Raw genomic sequence first — 17110 nt, 5'->3', positions numbered from 1 at the left:
AGTGCAATGATTGTTTGTTTTGGAACTGCATTTGAAGCAGTCATTTGGTGAAACCCTCTATTAAAGAGGAAGGTGCTTTTCAGCACATTGTCATTAGTGAATCCCTCAGTCAAGAGGATGATGCTTTTCAGCATAGTCACAGGTGAATCCCTCTGTCATGAGGAAGGTGCTCTTCAGCGCATTGTTATGGTGAATCCCTCTGTCATGAGGAAGGTGCTCTTAAGCACAGTTTCAGGTTAATCCCTCTATTAAGAGGAAGACAACTTTGTTTGTTTGTGAACTGCATCAGAAGCAGTTGGTGAATCCTTCTATGTGAGGAAGATGTCTTTGTAACAGCAGTTGGTGAATCCCTCGATGAGAGGAAGTGCTTGGGTAAGATTGAATGCCCCGCTGTTGAAATTAAAGGGGAGTGTTGGAATGGTAATTCCAACTGCAGGCGGACAGGGACAGCGATGGCAGCCGACTCAGTCAGCACGCTGCATCCAAAAACCACCGAGCGAAACCACAAAACCGCCCAGGGCATATCGCACCGCTTTTGCATAAAGGTGGTTTCCGTATTGTTGGGCTCCGATAAACTATGGAGGCGACGCGTGGCTCTCCCCTGACATCAGCCAACGCAATTTATCGGACGTTAAAGTCCTGCTGCAAACTGCCTTCCGATATCCTTGTGAGCCGTCAGATCTGCTCCCGCCCTCTCCACCGTCGATCTCCGAAGATGCAGTCAGCCCGCATCAAATCAAGTTACGTGGAGTGTAAGGTTTCCGTTGACCGCCGTGGAGGAAACGCTGATCCATTTAATGCATTTATGAAGGTTGGTGGAGGCTCGCCTTAAATAGTTATGGGCACATACGTAAGTTTAGGTGAGCCCCTTTTAATTTTGGATATGGGCTTGTGTCCCATGTGATTAAAAAAAAGAGAGCGTTGACCATAATAAAATAAAAACATATAATGAATGAAACAAAAGAATGCGGGTGGCTGTATTGTATTTTATTAACTCATGGAATGAAAAAAAGGGGCTCGGTGAGTTGTAATATGGATTGACCATTTTGTAATATGTGAGGTTGGGGAGCGGAAAAAATAGAGCGCACAGCAGTGCATGAAAAAGAGCAGAAGTGGAGCGAATATGTTTTAATGAGGTATGTGTAGAACATCGCACAGTAGTGCGTAGTGTGAAGCAAGGAGGGTATAAAGAAATCAGTGTTGATTTTTTTATAAACCAGAAATGCAGCGTAAGATGAAGCCAAATCTTTGGTAAAATATTTTGTGAGATGTTGTAATGTGTAGAAGCACATAACGTTTTTTTTGGAGCTACATATGTAAAAGTTTGTTTTACAGTAGTATGTGTAAAATATTTTTACAGCAGTATGTGTAAAAATAGTTTTACACAGTAAATGTAAAAAGGGGTTTTACAGCAGTAAACCCATCACAGTAAACTCTCAGGAGGAGACAGAGTAGTGTTTTGTTGAATGTATTTTTGTGGTGAATCCCTCTCAACAAAGAGGAAGACATATGTATCAGGCTTTATATTTTAATGAATAGAAAAGTTTTATGGCTGTGTAATACTCTGTTCAGTCAATTTTTATTAAAAGGCTTCCCTGTACAAAAGGTCCTGGAACAGTGGAAACAGAGCATTGGCTCTGTGGTGTCTGTGTGTTTGGTTTTGGTATTTCCCCATTGAGAAATACCCAACAGTGGTATCAGAGCTAGTCCAGGCTCTTTGATGGTGACAGAGCAGGTTCATGCTCTTTGAAGACTCAAAGAAGCTGAAGGAAGGTGTGGTTGCAACAGTCAAACCTCTCCAGCAGTGTGAAGCCACAGCCAAAAGGATTAAGGTATTCCTCAAGCTTTCCCTTGTGTTACTGTTATAGAAACAGTCAGTGATTAAAGAAAACACAGTCAAGTATTTAAAGCCTAGATAAGAATGGCAAGGTCAAAGAAGAAAGCCTCCAGGGCTGTTAAAAATGTGTCTCCCCCCTCTACTAAACTAGAAGGCAATCCATTAGAATACATTCTATTTGAAACCCCAAAGTTTGATGGAAACTTTGATGTATGGGAAATAATGATGAGGGCTTTCCTAATGTCTGAGGGGATTGAAGTCTGGGAGTCAGTGATTGATGACAGCAAGATGGATAAAGAATCCATGGAGTATGATGCACAAGCAGCAAAACTAATCTTGGATGGACTCCCTGATTCTGTGAAGAGGAATCTAGGAAAATATACATCAGCAAAGGATATTTGGGACAGACTGCATGACCTTCATGCAAAGGGAGCACTGACCATGACAATGAGTCAAGAAGAACCCATCATAGAAGCTGAGAATGAAAAGCTTGACCTCATCAAGCTTCAAGTAAAAGAAAGGGATGAAGAGCTTACCAAGCTGAAGAAGGAGCTTGACCAATGCAAGAAGAAACATCATGAAGAAGTCATATCCATGAAAAATCAGCTGAACAAAGCAAAGAAGCAGGAGGATGCCTTGACAAGTCAACTTGAACAAAGGCACATGAGAATGAATAAGCTTGTGGAAGAGATTGGACAGTACAAGGTAGAGGTCTCCTCCCTTAAGTCTGAACTACAAGAAGCCAGGAAGCAGGCACAAGGAGCTGAAAAGAAAATGAAGAGCAGTCAAGCAAAAGATGAAGAAATCTCCAAAATGAAGTCTGATATTATCTCCCTCAAAATAGTAGCAGCTGAAGCTACTCGTAGCAAGGAAGAAACTGAGGGACAACTAGCAAAGAAAAACAATGTATGTGAACAGTTGGAAGAAGAGATTGTCCTCCTCAGGAAGAAGGTTGAAGGGATGAACAAGATCATGAAGAGCTCTCAAGCTCTGGATGACATGCTCAGCTATCACAGATCTCCATTTGATAAATCAGGACTTGGGTATGTAGGTGAACCCTCAAACAAGGATGAGGATGCTTTAAGCAAAGGAGATGTGAAGAAGCCAGAAAGAAGTTGTGAAGCTCCTAGTTCCAGCAAAGGCAAGGAGAAAAATGAAGGCAACAATAGAAGGAATCCTGCTCCAAGCAGAAAACCAGCTCCAAGAAGAAATGTAGTTGATGGCAAAGAGGCAAGATGCAATGGTCATCAACAAGGGATCTCAAGGCAGCAAGGGTTCAGAAGTACATCAAGGAAACCTCCATCTCCCAGGTACCAAAGTTCATTTTATGGTTATTGTTATGCTTGCTCAAACTTTGGTCATATGGCAAAAGACTGTAGAGCATTTCATGGAGATAGATGTTGTGGTCCCCGACAATCTCCAAGAAATAATTTCACAAGAAGAAATCATGAATTCTCATTCATGAATAAAGTTGAATGCTTCAAGTGTCATAACATTGAGCATATGGCACGTGACTATAACTTGACATGGGCTCTTACACAAGCTAGACCCATGCAAAAGAAGAAAGTTACACAAGTATGGAGAAGAAAAGAAATACAGTGTGAAAGCCCCTTAAGCAACGCAGCTGATCTAAATTTGTTTTGAGAAAACTTGCCAAAAGAAGACAAGCACACATTAAAGGGGAGCTTGTAATTTTTTGTTTGCTGAACTGTATTAACAGTCATTTGTTGATGAAGGATGTATTGCAGCGCAACAGTTGCAAATGAAATCTTTGTTAATCCCTTTGAAAGGTAATATGCAGCAGTGATGAAATCAACAATGTTTTTGCTTTGTATTTATGCAATATGCACAGAAATGCATAAAGAAGAAAAGATGGCAGCGCTGAAATGTAAAGAGCAGCAGCGAGAAAAGAGAAAAATGCAAAGCATGGAGACCCTCATAGCAGTGGGAAGATAGAGCATAAGACAGCAGTTTGGAATTTTTTTATGGAGCACATGGATTAGAATGAACAGCAGTTTTGAATTTTTGCATGGCAATGGAAGGGAGTTTCCCTTCTATGTAATGTGAGAGAATATACTCACAGCAGAATGAGTGTAATGCACAGCAGATGAAATGTTTTGTATTGGGAATGAAAATGCAAAGCAGTGAGAAGAAAATGAGAAGGCAAAACGCAGCAGAGCGTAAATGCCCAGTGGCTGAGAATGCAATGAAATTTCTCACACAGCAGTAAAAAATGTAATGTTTTTCTTCATATGCAATGCAGCATGCAAAGAAATGCATAAAGAAAAACAGGGACAACAGATTTTTAATGCACACTGGATGTATAAGAACGTGTGTGGCAGCAGAAAGCCAAAGGAATTGCACAGTAGTGTATTGTGTAAAAAAAATGAAGACTAAGATTGTGTGAAGCAAGGCTGCATAAGAAAAGGCAGCAGCTTGTGTTATTTTTGTGTGGAGAATGAAGTGCCAAGAGTATGGGCACAGCAGTATGATGAAACAAAAGGCAGCGACAGTGCAAATTGCAGAGGCAACGCAGCAGCAAATAAAAACCCAGGGATGACAGTCTATGGTTATGAGTATGGACAACAGTGAATATGAAAAATGCAGCAGCAAGAAGTTATGGACAGCAGCATGATGGCAAGAAGGAGAAGCACACAGCAATGCAAATAAAAAAAAATGCAGCAGCAAGAAGTTTTGAACAACAGCACATGCAAAAGAAATTTTCCTTACAGCAGTAAAGGTAAATGTAATGAATTTGTTGTTCATTGAATTGATATGCAATATATGCAACAGCAGTGAGTGTAAGAAATATTTACACACAGCAGTGTAAATTTGTAAGTTGGGACAGTGTAATTGTTCCAGAAAAGACAGAGTGTTTGTCTTTGAAAAGTGCACAAGCAATGCAAGTGTAGACACAGCAGTGTGGGGTAGACGCAGTAAAGAAGATGGCACAACAGTGCAGCAGAGAATATGCAGCAGCATAAAAGAACAATGTAATGAGTTAGCACACACAACAGTGCAATGATTGTTTGTTTTGGAACTGCATTTGAAGCAGTCATTTGGTGAAACCCTCTATTAAAGAGGAAGGTGCTTTTCAGCACATTGTCATTAGTGAATCCCTCAGTCAAGAGGATGATGCTTTTCAGCATAGTCACAGGTGAATCCCTCTGTCATGAGGAAGGTGCTCTTCAGCACATTGTTATGGTGAATCCCTCTGTCATGAGGAAGGTGCTCTTAAGCACAGTTTCAGGTTAATCCCTCTATTAAGAGGAAGACAACTTTGTTTGTTTGTGAACTGCATCAGAAGCAGTTGGTGAATCCCTCTATGTGAGGAAGATGTCTTTGTAACAGCAGTTGGTGAATCCCTCGATGAGAGGAAGTGCTTGGGTAAGATTGAATGCCCAGCAGTTGAAATTAAAGGGGAGTGTTGGAATGGTAATTCCAACTGCAGGCGGACAGGGACAGCGATGGCAGCCGACTCAGTCAGCACGCTGCATCCAAAAACCACCGAGCGAAACCACAAAACCGCCTAGGGCATATCGCACCGCTTTTGCATAAAGGTGGTTTCCGTATTGTTGGGCTCCGATAAACTATGGAGGCGACGCGTGGCTCTCCCCTGACATCAGCCAACGCAATTTATCGGACGTTAAAGTCCTGCTGCAAACTGCCTTCCGATATCCTTGTGAGCCGTCAGATCTGCTCCCGCCCTCTCCACCGTCGATCTCCGAAGATGCAGTCAGCCCGCATCAAATCAAGTTACGTGGAGTGTAAGGTTTCCGTTGACCGCCGTGGAGGAAATGCTGAGCCATTTAATGCATTTATGAAGGTTGGTGGAGGCCCGCCTTAAATAGTTATGGGCACATACGTAAGTTTAGGTGAGGCCCTTTTAATTTTGGATATGGGCTTGTGTCCCATGTGATTAAAAAAAAGAGAGCGTTGACCATAATGAAATAAAAACATATAATGAATGAAACAAAAGAATGCGGGCGGCTGTATTGTATTTTATTAACTCATGGAATGAAAAAAAGGGGCTCGGTGAGTTGTAATATGGATTGACCATTTTGTAATATGTGAGGTTGGGGAGCGGAAAAAATAGAGCGCACAACAGTGCATGAAAAAGAGCAGAAGTGGAGCGAATATGTTTTAATGAGGTATGTGTAGAACATCGCACAGTAGTGCGTAGTGTGAAGCAAGGAGGGTATAAAGAAATCAGTGTTGATTTTTTTATAAACCAGAAATGCAGCGTAAGATGAAGCCAAATCTTTGGTAAAATATTTTGTGAGATGTTGTAATGTGCAGAAGCACATAACGTTTTTTTTGGAGCTACATATGTAAAAGTTTGTTTTACAGTAGTATGTGGTAAATATTTTTACAGCAGTATGTGTAAAAATAGTTTTACACAGTAAATGTAAAAAGGGGTTTTACAGCAGTAAACCCATCACAGTGAACTCTCAGGAGGAGACAGAGTAGTGTTTTGTTGAATGTATTTTTGTGGTGAATCCCTCTCAACAAGGAGGAAGACATATGTATCAGGTTTTATATTTTAATGAATAGAAAAGTTTTATGGCTGTGTAATACTCTGTTCAGTCAATTTTTATTAAAAGGCTTCCCTGTACAAAAGCTCCTGGAACAGTGGAAACAGAGCATTGGCTCTGTGGTGTCTGTGTGTTTGGTTTTGGTATTTTCCCCATTGAGAAATACCCAACAGGATCACGATCTTTCATATCCATATGAGAATAAGACGAATAATTATACTATAATTAGAATGTGAATTATATTCTTCATGGTATTATAATTATTGTGTGATATCTGATTTGAATATATTTCATTTTTTTTTGGAAATGCTTCGACATAAAAAACATTGAATCCCAGCAATTTCCGTTGGCCTAAAGGTTTCAAGAAACTGAATGGCATATTGTCATGTGGAACCGACTTGAAGAACTTGACGCAGTTGCTGTCATCGGGATTAGATTTTGCTTCTAAATTGGTGTGTATTACTCCTCATTGAGATTTTCATCGGTTGCAACTAAAACTGAAAGTCGGGTATAATTATGTTAAATCTCAAATTTTGTCTCTTTTTTTTTCATGGTGTTCAGAAAGAGATTATATCTGGACCAGTTAAAACACTACTAAGGGAAATAGGGCAAGCAAGCGTTGCTACTGCAGGACTCCTTGTGATTGCATATAGTTTGGAAAGATTTGACGAACTTTCCACCGACAAAGAAAAGTGTTGGGATATTTTAAAAGAAATGAGTTACCTAGCCACTGTTGTTACAAGATTGAAACAAAGTCGCAAAGGAACGCAGGAGGATGTAATCGAAGAAACAATCTTACTGATAGCTGAAGGGGCCATCATCTGCTGTACTCAGATCGCCTCATCCCCTTGGAATAAGTAAGTACTCAACATGCTGTGTCTATATATATATCAGGTGAAATGCACACGAAGCCTATGGTTTATACCCAAACATAGAAAAGAAGTGTTTTTCATGGAATTTCATTGCTTGATTGCAGATTCTTCCTAGCGTCAAAAAACAAAGCCGATCTGAGTGACATTAGACAGAAGTTAAATAACAAATACATGCAAATTAATCTCGAAATCGGTTTTCGTGTTTTAACTGCCATCAAGTCTAAGGGGATGTCCCCTCTGTCGAAAAAATATCCAAAAAGGTGCTGGTAAATATATTGCCAAGTTAATTTATCTAATTTTAAAGTTTATTATTAATATTATTTTAATATGAATAAACTTTATGGATCTAATGTTGAATATTGTTGCAACAGTTGGAATGGAGAAGTCAATTGGAGAGGTTCTTCATCTTTTGGAATGTGAAAGTGACCACAAAGCTGTCACGGTTATCCTCCATGGTTTCGGAGGGATGGGAAAGACCACCCTCGCCGATGCGGTGTTTTCACATGTTGGAGGATGTAGATATTCTCACGTTCAACTGTTTGAAAATATAGACTCTAAACCTAATATAATAGAGTTGCAAAAAAAGATATTGAAAGATTTGATGGGACCTGAAGAGCCTGTTCCAGATATTAGAAAGTATGAGGATGGTCAGCGAGAGTTGGGAGAAAGGCTAGAGAAAATTGAGGCATTCATTTATATTGACAATGTTTTGGAGGGAGCTGCGCTTAAACAGCTTTTGCCACAGGATATGAGTATAGCGAAAAAGGTGAGGCTCCTCCTTACTGCGCGTAACGAAAATGTGAAGAATGCATGCCCAAGGCCGTGTACAGAACCCAAAATCTATAAGATGGAGGGCATTCAGCATCAAGAAGCATTGATTATTTTAAAGAGGGAAATAAAGGATGGAATAAATGATAGTCAATTCAATGACATCATACACAGATGTGGCGGAATTCCCCTCATGTTAACATTAACAGCACCATTCATTGGTCGCGCCAAAAATAAAATGGAAGCTTATACTAAACTGGTGGTACAGAAAAATAAATTGCCGAGTGAGACCTTTGAGGAGATGAGCTACACCTTTGCCTATGATGCTCTTCCCCCTGAGTGTAAAGATCCATTTTTAGACCTCTGTTCATATTTCAAAGGATGGGCTTGGGACACAGGGGAAGACATTGTCGGAAAAGATGAACTGGAAATGTTAGAAAGCAGAGCACTTGTTACAAGAACCACAAATCACGTTGCGAGTGTACACGACGTCATCTTAGAACTTGCTGGCAAAACGTCGAAGGAAAAGTCAGAAGGAAAGGAAGTGAGGTTGGCATTCACCAGTGCAATCAAACTCATGGAGTTCCTCGAAGCGAAGGTAACAAATCTATGAACGGATATACATGTTTGTTTATACAGTCTCCGTTTTTATTTTAATTTAACTATACTTTTATAATGGGATGCAGGGTGCTGAAGGGATTAAAGGAATTTGGTTAAGTGACAATACAGATGCTTTGCAAATATCTGCAGCAACACTCGACTTAATGTCTAAATCATTGAGAGTTCTTCGACTTGGAGATCTGGCAAATGTGGAGGGCGAGTGCAGGGAAACATTTAAGGAGTTGCTATATTTTGAAGCGAAAGTTCGGCAGCTTCCGTTTCATGATGTGTCGAAGTTAGAGAAATTGAGGTACCTCAGTTATCAACCCAATGATGAGTTGAAGCTATCTAAGGCAAGTGATGCTATTTCCCCATTCATTTTTCCTGAAAAATTGAATCTACGTAAGAAATTGTTTTACTAGTTTTAATGAATCATACGATTGTGACGTATCAGTTGCATAACTTGCAGATGCCTTCAAGTTTGAGGCACATGGAATTTGATGGAACATCACTTTCCCATGCCTTTCAAATGTATTCCAATGATCTTCAACAACTTGAACATTTGAGAATACTACGATTGCTCAACTTTCCTTGGTTGAAAAATCTGCCAGAAAAGCTGGGAGATCAAGTAAAAGGGTTGCATGAGCTATCTCTTTCAAACTGCAGATTTATTACGAAGCTGCCGGATTCAATTTCAAAGCTTCAGTCTTTAAGGATATTGAAAATGGACTGTTGTTCAGGTTTGACTGAGTTGCCGGTTGATTTCGGATCCTTGAGTTCTCTGCGAGAACTCCATCTGGATGGTTGCTGGAATTTAGAGGCACTTCCAGACAATGCCGAGAAACTTTCATCATTGACATTATTGAATTTGTCAGGTTGCTCAAGCCTCTTAAATCTTCCTCCCTGCGTAGGAAACTTAACACGCCTTGTTAAATTAAATTTAGATGGTTGTGAAGGGCTAGAAAGTATTCCTGAAGGCATTGGAGAGTTGAAGCTATTGCGAGCCTTTGGTGTGTCAGGGTGTTCGACTCTAACTGAACTACCCGATGGGCTTTGCAACCTCTTCTTTATCACACATCTTTCATTTCAAGGTTGTCAAAGGCTAAAGAAGCTTCCAGATCGGTTTGGTCAATTAGCATGTCTAAAAGTGCTGCTCTTTATATACTGTGAATCACTACAGAAGCTTCCGGAAAGTTTTGGTCAACTCAAAAATTTGGAGGTCTTGGATCTAGGATGTTGCGACGAGCTTAGAGAGCTATGCAATGACTTCCACTGCCTCTCCTCCTTGCAAATTCTACATTCTAATGGCTGCAGAAATTTAGAGAAACTCCCTTTAGATTTCCATCGCCTAAACTCCTTGCAAATTCTAGATTTGAATGGCTGCAAAAATTTAGAGAAACTCCCTTTAGATTTCCATTGCCTAACCTCATTGCAAAGTCTAGATTTGAGTGGGTGCATCAACCTAGAAGGAAAATCTATGGACCACGTGGTAAAGATGAACAGATTACAAGTTGTGCACATCGAGGGAAGCAAACAGTTGGTGGACAGGTGGGCAGAAATTCAGAGAGATGGAGGTGGATCATGGTCCTTTACAGTTATTTCAGGGCAGGTGATGATACCACCCATCAGTATTTATTGATACCAACATTGTTAGTGCCTGCATTATGTTAACTTTTATAATAAATATGGACCATAACAACTTTACATTTTTCTTTCAGGATTTGTCAATTTCCAGGGTTGAAAAGGAGAACATAGAAAAGAGTCTTTTATTGGAACTTGATGGCCTGCTTACTAATAGACGAGGAGAGCAATTCCATCTATCTCATCTTCCACCAAACACCCTCATCCTTGTCACGTGGAGGCTGGGGTCCATCATTGAAGAGATGATAGATGAAATGCAGATAAGAGTAATTTATATTGGTCCAGATTTTGATAAGTTTTCCACCAAAGTCAAGGATAATATATTTGTTGTCGATGTGCCGACAACTCGTGCCACCCAGATGCTTGAAAAAGTGCACTTGACATTAGATTTAGCACCAGATCCATGTTATGAATATCTTCAGATTGATACGAGGATGCAGGTGGGGGATGAATATCGCCCTTGTTGGAGATTTTTGTATGAAGCTGAAATGGAGGAATTTGTGGTGAGTAACTGTAAGAGATACCTACGGTTGAAGCAGCTTCAAGCAGAAACGTATGAAGAGAGCAGTAATATAGATTTGTTGAGAGAATTGTTTGCAGGTCGAGGGGATGAAACGGCTCCCGTGTTTCAAAAGAATGAGTCATCAGTACAACAGGTATGAATGCCTTTAACATCATTATCTCCATTAATGTATGTATGTAGGTTAGGAACATCCAATGGGCGTCTGCGCCCGTGTGATGTCGCGAACTTACAATCCAGTTGAGTTAATTTTGATTACCAATTCTAATCACGTTATGTCTATCTCACTAAACCAAATTTTACCCCATTTTACAGTTTTACAAGCAATAGTAGTTATACTGAGATACTCCATCATCTGCTGTTGGGCAATTGATCCGTCGAAATTTGCATTTAGCAGGTGAGGATGTTTACACTTTAATGTTAATAATAGTGATGTTTATAATTTTTTATATGCAAACGCTTTCCTTTATATAAAAGATTATGAATGTTTAAGAACGAAGAAATGTCGATATTGGTTTGCTTTGAAGGGGAGGCGGGTGAAAATAAATTTATCAAACTCTGTTTAGTAATTGGACTTTGTCAAAAATGTTTTATCAAACTATTGGCAGGTGGAGGTGGATTGCCAACGAGCGGTCGCTGAGCATGGTTGAAGAGAATTTAAGAGAGGAGTGCGACACATTGGCCCAGACAATGACCGAAGATCTTGATAATGAAAGTGGGTCCCTCGCAAACCTAGACTGCTACAAATGCGGTTTGGACTTCTGGCCAGAGAGTGAAGGTGAAGGTGGGCCATCTTCTGAATATAAATGGAGCGCTTCCTTTCCCTAAGCTGGCTCAACAGTTTCCACGGGAGAAGAAAAATCTATGTATTTATTGCGTAGCAGCTCAAACGCTAAAGGACAGTGACGAATTTGCTTCATCATTTGCCTTCTCTATCTCTTCTTGATCTATGGATAATGAAATTGTTTAAGAAGTGATGGGAAATAACTATTGATGTAGGGTGATGAGTGCAAAAGTTTCAATGTCAGTGTATTTTATATTTGGTTAATTCACAAATATTATGAGTAAATTTGTTGCTCAGAGCTAGAGATAAATCAACATATTTTATAATTTGTTAATTCATAAATATTATGAGTAAAATTGGTTGGTTAGAGGAGAGATAAACAAGATACATAAGTTTAAAAATGTCTATTCATAATTTTTTCTTTTTCTTTTTGTCTTTCACAATGTCCCAATCATATGTATATAAACACCAAACTTATTAAATATAGATTTATGCAGATTTTACGTCATGCAAACTCAAACTTGACTTAACTTCTAATATTAGATTCTATTTGCTTGAGTAATTACTATTTCTAACACTTCTCCTCACTTACGACCTCAACCTTAACTTAATCATGACTCAACTATTGATGCTAAGTTTACAATAAAAATTGATTCAATCATAACTTAAACATGTATGTTGGTCTAAGTCTCAGCTAGGCTTACAATGACTCAAAACTTTTAAAATGTTGGATTTTCTTTTTCGTATCTTCCAAATTCTATACCCTCTAAACTACTTCATTCTTGGTTGCGTTTTCTTGTTGTAAGCTCCATATTCTCATTTGTTGCTTTTGCAAGTTTTCTTTGGCTTCTCTTCTATTTGTTCTAAAAAACAATTTAAGCTTTCTGAGTATGTCTTCTACAACTTCCTCTTCAAATATTCGTTCACTCATGGGCTGCTACCACAACTCTTCATCTTCAAACTGTGAACTTTGCTCTGCTTCTTGCGCTTCTGATCTTCTTTCTACCATATTTCTTGATAGCAGTATTTGATCTCTTTTTTATTCCATTGTTGAAAGGTTATTCAATGCTTTCTTCTTCATCTTCAAAAAATTCCATGTCCTTTCCTACAAATTTTTCTTCATCTTCTCTTTTAGCTATAATTATAATTGGATTGCTATCATGTTTATCTGCACACTCAAAATCAATGTTAAAAACATCTTCATTATGCTCTACAACGAGAGCTTTCTTTGGTTCTTTTTTCTTCTCTACCTCTGTCTTCTCTTCCTTTTTCTTCTCAACCTCTTCAACTGCATTGAGACTATTTGCCACTGTTATGCATTTATTGGATATTCTCATCAAAAAATCTTGAATCACTTCATTCTTTTCTTGATAGTTAGTTGTTGCTAGATTAAACATCAATTCATAAGGAGTTCCAACATTTTCTTCTAGAATACGCATTGCCTCATTAGAAGTTCAAAATTTTGCTTCATAACTTCCTGCTACAGTGGCAACTTCAACCTTTAATTCTTCATAAAAAAATGACACCTTACATATTGCCACTATCAATCCATATTTAAAAAAGGACACCACAAATCTCATCAACATAATTTTCATCCATTCTATGCTGGGATATTTGATCATGCATGTACTTATTAACAATTTCAACTTCACCAAATTCTTCAATTGTTGTTGAATTCACGAGAGATGCACTCTTAGTTGTACAAACCATTACTTCATATGAAAAACTCTCTTTGTCATTCTCAAACTTAAATGTTTCAACCTCTAATGCAAAGTGGTCATCATCATCTTCACGATCCACATTACAATGGAGTTCTCAAACATTTATATGCTCTTTTTCTGTTGCATACACAAAGGCTTCAACTTCTCTCTCTGCAATCTTTGTTGCATCTTCTTCATCCATATGCACAAACTCTCCAATTTCTATTTTCTTCCCAAAGTATTTCTCATTAACTCTTAGATTTGTGGTTGACTTCTCTATTGAATTTTTAACAAACTGTGACACAACTTGTTGTTGCATGTCACTTTCCTTTATACCAAATTTTGCTTCCAGGATTTTCCATTCTTTCTCAGAAGATGTAGTTTTCCTACTGTTGTAGTGGCTACAACCACCCTCCAAAATTTTGGCTCGCATGCAACTTTCGGAGCCTACCTTGGATCCTGTGATTGATCATTCATTGGTCACTTGTTGGTAAGTGAATGATCTCAAGCCCCCTCCTTGTTTTTAAGATTTGTTCATGTTCTCATATTTATGCAGTATGTGTCATGTTTGGGCATCTGTATTATTGTTTGTCATGCAAATGGAATGTTGTTATGCTTCAAGGGGAAATATTGTGCATATGGATTGTTCTCATTACATAGACATGGTTTACACTCACTTCATGCACTCTTGTCACAAAGGTTGTTGCGTCAAGAAGATTATGTCTTTTATGTTCTTGATGGTTTACGTTGTATCACTAAGTGTTCGTGTGTGATCATAATCAAGTTCTATCATTGTTTACATCAATCCCATTGATCTCACACTTAGCCCACTTTCCCGAGAAACCTAGCCTCATCCAGTTTTCTTAAACTGCACACTTTACTTATACAACCCTCAAACATTTTTTCCTTGCCTATTGGAACTGCGCAATGCACAAAAACCCCAGCCTCTCTTGGCATCCAAAACTGCGCAGTGGTTTACTCCAATCTCCTTCCCCAGTCGGAACCCGCTATCTTCAAAAACTGCGTAGTGTTGTCCCTCAGTTGCCCAACCAGCATTGCTATCCAGAAATACTTAGAGTAGTCATGTAACCAACACTGCTCTCCAGAAATGCGTAGAGCCGTTAGGCAGCCAACACTACTCTCCATAAATAAGCAGAGCAGTTAGGCATCCAACACTACTCTCCAGAAATGCGCAGAGTAGTCGTGCAACCAACACTACTCTCCAGAAATGCGCAGAGTAGTCAGGCAGCCAAAACTTCTCTCTAGAAATGTGTAAAGTAGACTGGTTGCCCTACATTCAGAAACTACACAGAGGTGTCCTCCAAGGGCCCATCTTGTAGTAGTGTCTTGCATCTCGAGGGTAAATATGGTAAGTAAAGAATATCTTTTGAAGTACATATCTTAGTATAGCTTAAAGGATTGCTTGTCATTGTCATATCATGATGTTTTCGATAAGATGCATGTTTGCAAGCACAAAGTCATTTCATGTGGTTCCTCTACATGTCTTACTTCATTTTCGCTTATTTGACCAGCTGTTGTCTTTGGCATGTCAATTACTATGTCATGCTTGCGACCTAGTTATGGTAATTTCGAAGGTTTGTCTTCATGTGCATGAGTCGTTTTCACTCTGTTGACATTGGTCACACTCACACACAAAGGTGTAAACATTGTCGTGCAAGTGTCGTCACGATCGTTCGAAAACATATCTCAAGTGTCACACTTGTCGCTCTTAACCCTTTAGTTAATTTCACTGAAAAATGTTGTCTTTTTGGTTTGAGGTGTCTTGTCGTCATGTCGTGCTAAGTGTGTGATTACATTGTCATGTATGCACAAGTATACTTGCTTTCACACTTAGTCAATTTTCCTAAAAATCTGTCGAACGGACAACCCTCCGTCAACCAAACCCAATCTCAGTGACCTTGCAATGCTCCCCAAAATTGCGCAGAGCTTCAGGCTGTCCTTCGAGAAGCTTGCTCTGCAAAATTCTAGAAATTAGCCAGTTGAGTGACTCCCAGAACTGTGTAGAAGTTTCCTAAGAAGCTTATCCAGTCTGCGCTTCCCGTAAGACCTCCCATCAAGTCTCCTGCTGGTCAACTGAAGAAATAACTTGAGTTGTGACCCAGGGCTTTATTGACCTTAGGAATTATGCAGAGCTATCCTACCAGCCCTTCTTCCCTACTCCGCAACCAACCCAAGAATTGCGTAGAGTTGTCCTATCCTGTCCCTCTTCCCCGCTCTGCAACGAGCCCAAGAATTGCACAGAGTTGTCCTGTCCCTCCCTTCTTTCTCGCTTGGAAACCAGCTCAGAAATTGTGCAGAACTGTCGGGGCTCAAGCTGTCTCCCAGAATTGAGCAATTTTTACCAGTAGCTCCCACAACCTGACGTTGTGCTCCTTTGGAAAACTGCGCAGATTTTTTTGTCACTGCCTTCTGCTTCTAGCATTGTCTTCCCCAGAGAAATTGTGTAGATCCGAGTTAGATGACCTGCCCAGAGCTCCCCTAGAAAATTGCACAAATTGGCCCAACAGCTCCCTGACATCCCGCCTGGCCTTCCTCCAAGAAATTGCGCAATTCTGCCTCCTAGCTGGGTTTTTCCCAGCAGCTATCACTGTTATCCCAGATTGCCAAGATCTTTCTCCCAATGACATCTACGTAGTTTTTCCTAACAGTGCTTCAGAGCCTCACATCCTGACCTATGTTGTGATCTCCGTAGTCTCAATACCTTGTCCCTCTCTCGGTCACCTGCACCGAAATCGAAAACAATGCATCATGGTAGACTAGGAGATTTTTTGATTTGATGTAGTCTCGTCATGAGTGATTACAGGAACAAGTACATCAATGAAACATGGCGTGACGATAAACAAGATGGAGAAGAGGCACATGCTAGAAGACTTGCTTGCGGTCGAACGAACACATGAAGCACACCGAGCAAGTGAGCGAAAGGGATACATTCACATGCACAATCAAGTAAAGGCCAAGACCATCGAAGACCCCACACATTCTTCCATGTGGAGGTGAAGACATGTTACACCGAGAGAATATCATCACTGAGCAGTACAATAGGTCGACATAGACACCATAGTCAACCAGTTCATGTCATCAATGTCATGTCGAGTTGTATCATGAGTTGTCTTTGCAACATCACTACTATGGGCCATACTTGTTGTAATCAATGTAATGTAAAGTGGAAGTCTAAAAGACCCACATATGAAGTCGAAGAGTCATGTAAAGTCGAAAATTCATAAAAAGTCAAACAATTATGAGGGAAGTTGAACAGTCACAAGGGTCAGTTATACCCCTTTGGCTATATATACCCCCTCATTATATAAGCAAAGGACTTTCCACCTTGGCTTCTCCCACACAGCCATGAGAGTCTATGATTTGTTCTTTGAGGAGTGAGGAGTGGCTCCAATGCCCCACTACTGGGACTAGTGATGTATGGTGTATAGATGTGTCTTGGATCTTTTTCTTAATTTAGAATCTTGTGTCAGGCCAACACGTTTTCACGCATGTTTTGTTTCCATTTGTAAGACTATTCTTTAAAGGTTTGTAATGCATGTTTGTTGTATTATGTTTGCATCTAATGTATGATATCCTAATGGAAAATAAATTTCGTTTAGAGTGAGTCGTGGTGAAAACAAAATGCTTGCACTTTAACTAGTACTGCTTACTCTAATAGGTTCTTTTGGGTTAACCCTTGTGAACTCAGTCCAATAGAGTAAGGTGAGGGGGGAAACCTTAACAAGTGTGTCAGAGGTATATATAAATACTTCTATGAAGGGAAAACCTCTTTGGCTCTCAATAAGTCGGGATCTCTCTTCCACCTTTGAAATAAATAAGTACATATGCACAG

General features: G+C 39.6%; 2 protein-coding genes across 2 annotated transcripts; both read left to right on the top strand.

Annotated features, from left to right (window-relative positions):
• Positions 1-6550: 6550 nt before the first annotated feature.
• LOC149255444 (disease resistance protein RPV1-like) lies at positions 6551-9863 on the top strand. Its single transcript, XM_089455044.1, has 6 exons — positions 6551-6824; positions 6934-7229; positions 7616-8610; positions 8699-8965; positions 9082-9622; positions 9793-9863. Exons 3-6 carry the CDS (start codon positions 7621-7623, stop codon positions 9861-9863), a joined length of 1869 nt encoding a protein of 622 aa, XP_089311170.1. The 5' UTR covers positions 6551-6824; positions 6934-7229; positions 7616-7620.
• An 8-nt stretch (positions 9864-9871) lies between these two features.
• LOC149255443 (uncharacterized) lies at positions 9872-11746 on the top strand. The gene is made up of 4 exons (XM_089457229.1): positions 9872-10221; positions 10331-10909; positions 11089-11170; positions 11382-11746. The coding sequence occupies exons 1-3, from the start codon at positions 10090-10092 to the stop codon at positions 11101-11103; spliced, it is 726 nt and encodes a 241-aa protein (XP_089313355.1). The 5' UTR covers positions 9872-10089; the 3' UTR covers positions 11104-11170; positions 11382-11746.
• The last annotated feature ends 5364 nt before the right edge of the window (positions 11747-17110 follow it).

The sequence above is a fragment of the Pinus tabuliformis genome, chromosome 7 (assembly GCF_031772625.1).
Source record: "Pinus tabuliformis cultivar Carrire ecotype Pingquan chromosome 7, CPIR1, whole genome shotgun sequence".
NCBI classification, from domain to species: domain Eukaryota; kingdom Viridiplantae; phylum Streptophyta; class Pinopsida; order Pinales; family Pinaceae; genus Pinus; species Pinus tabuliformis.
The sequence above is the reverse complement of the archived record's forward strand: the minus strand, read 5'-3'. Positions and strand labels throughout refer to the sequence as shown.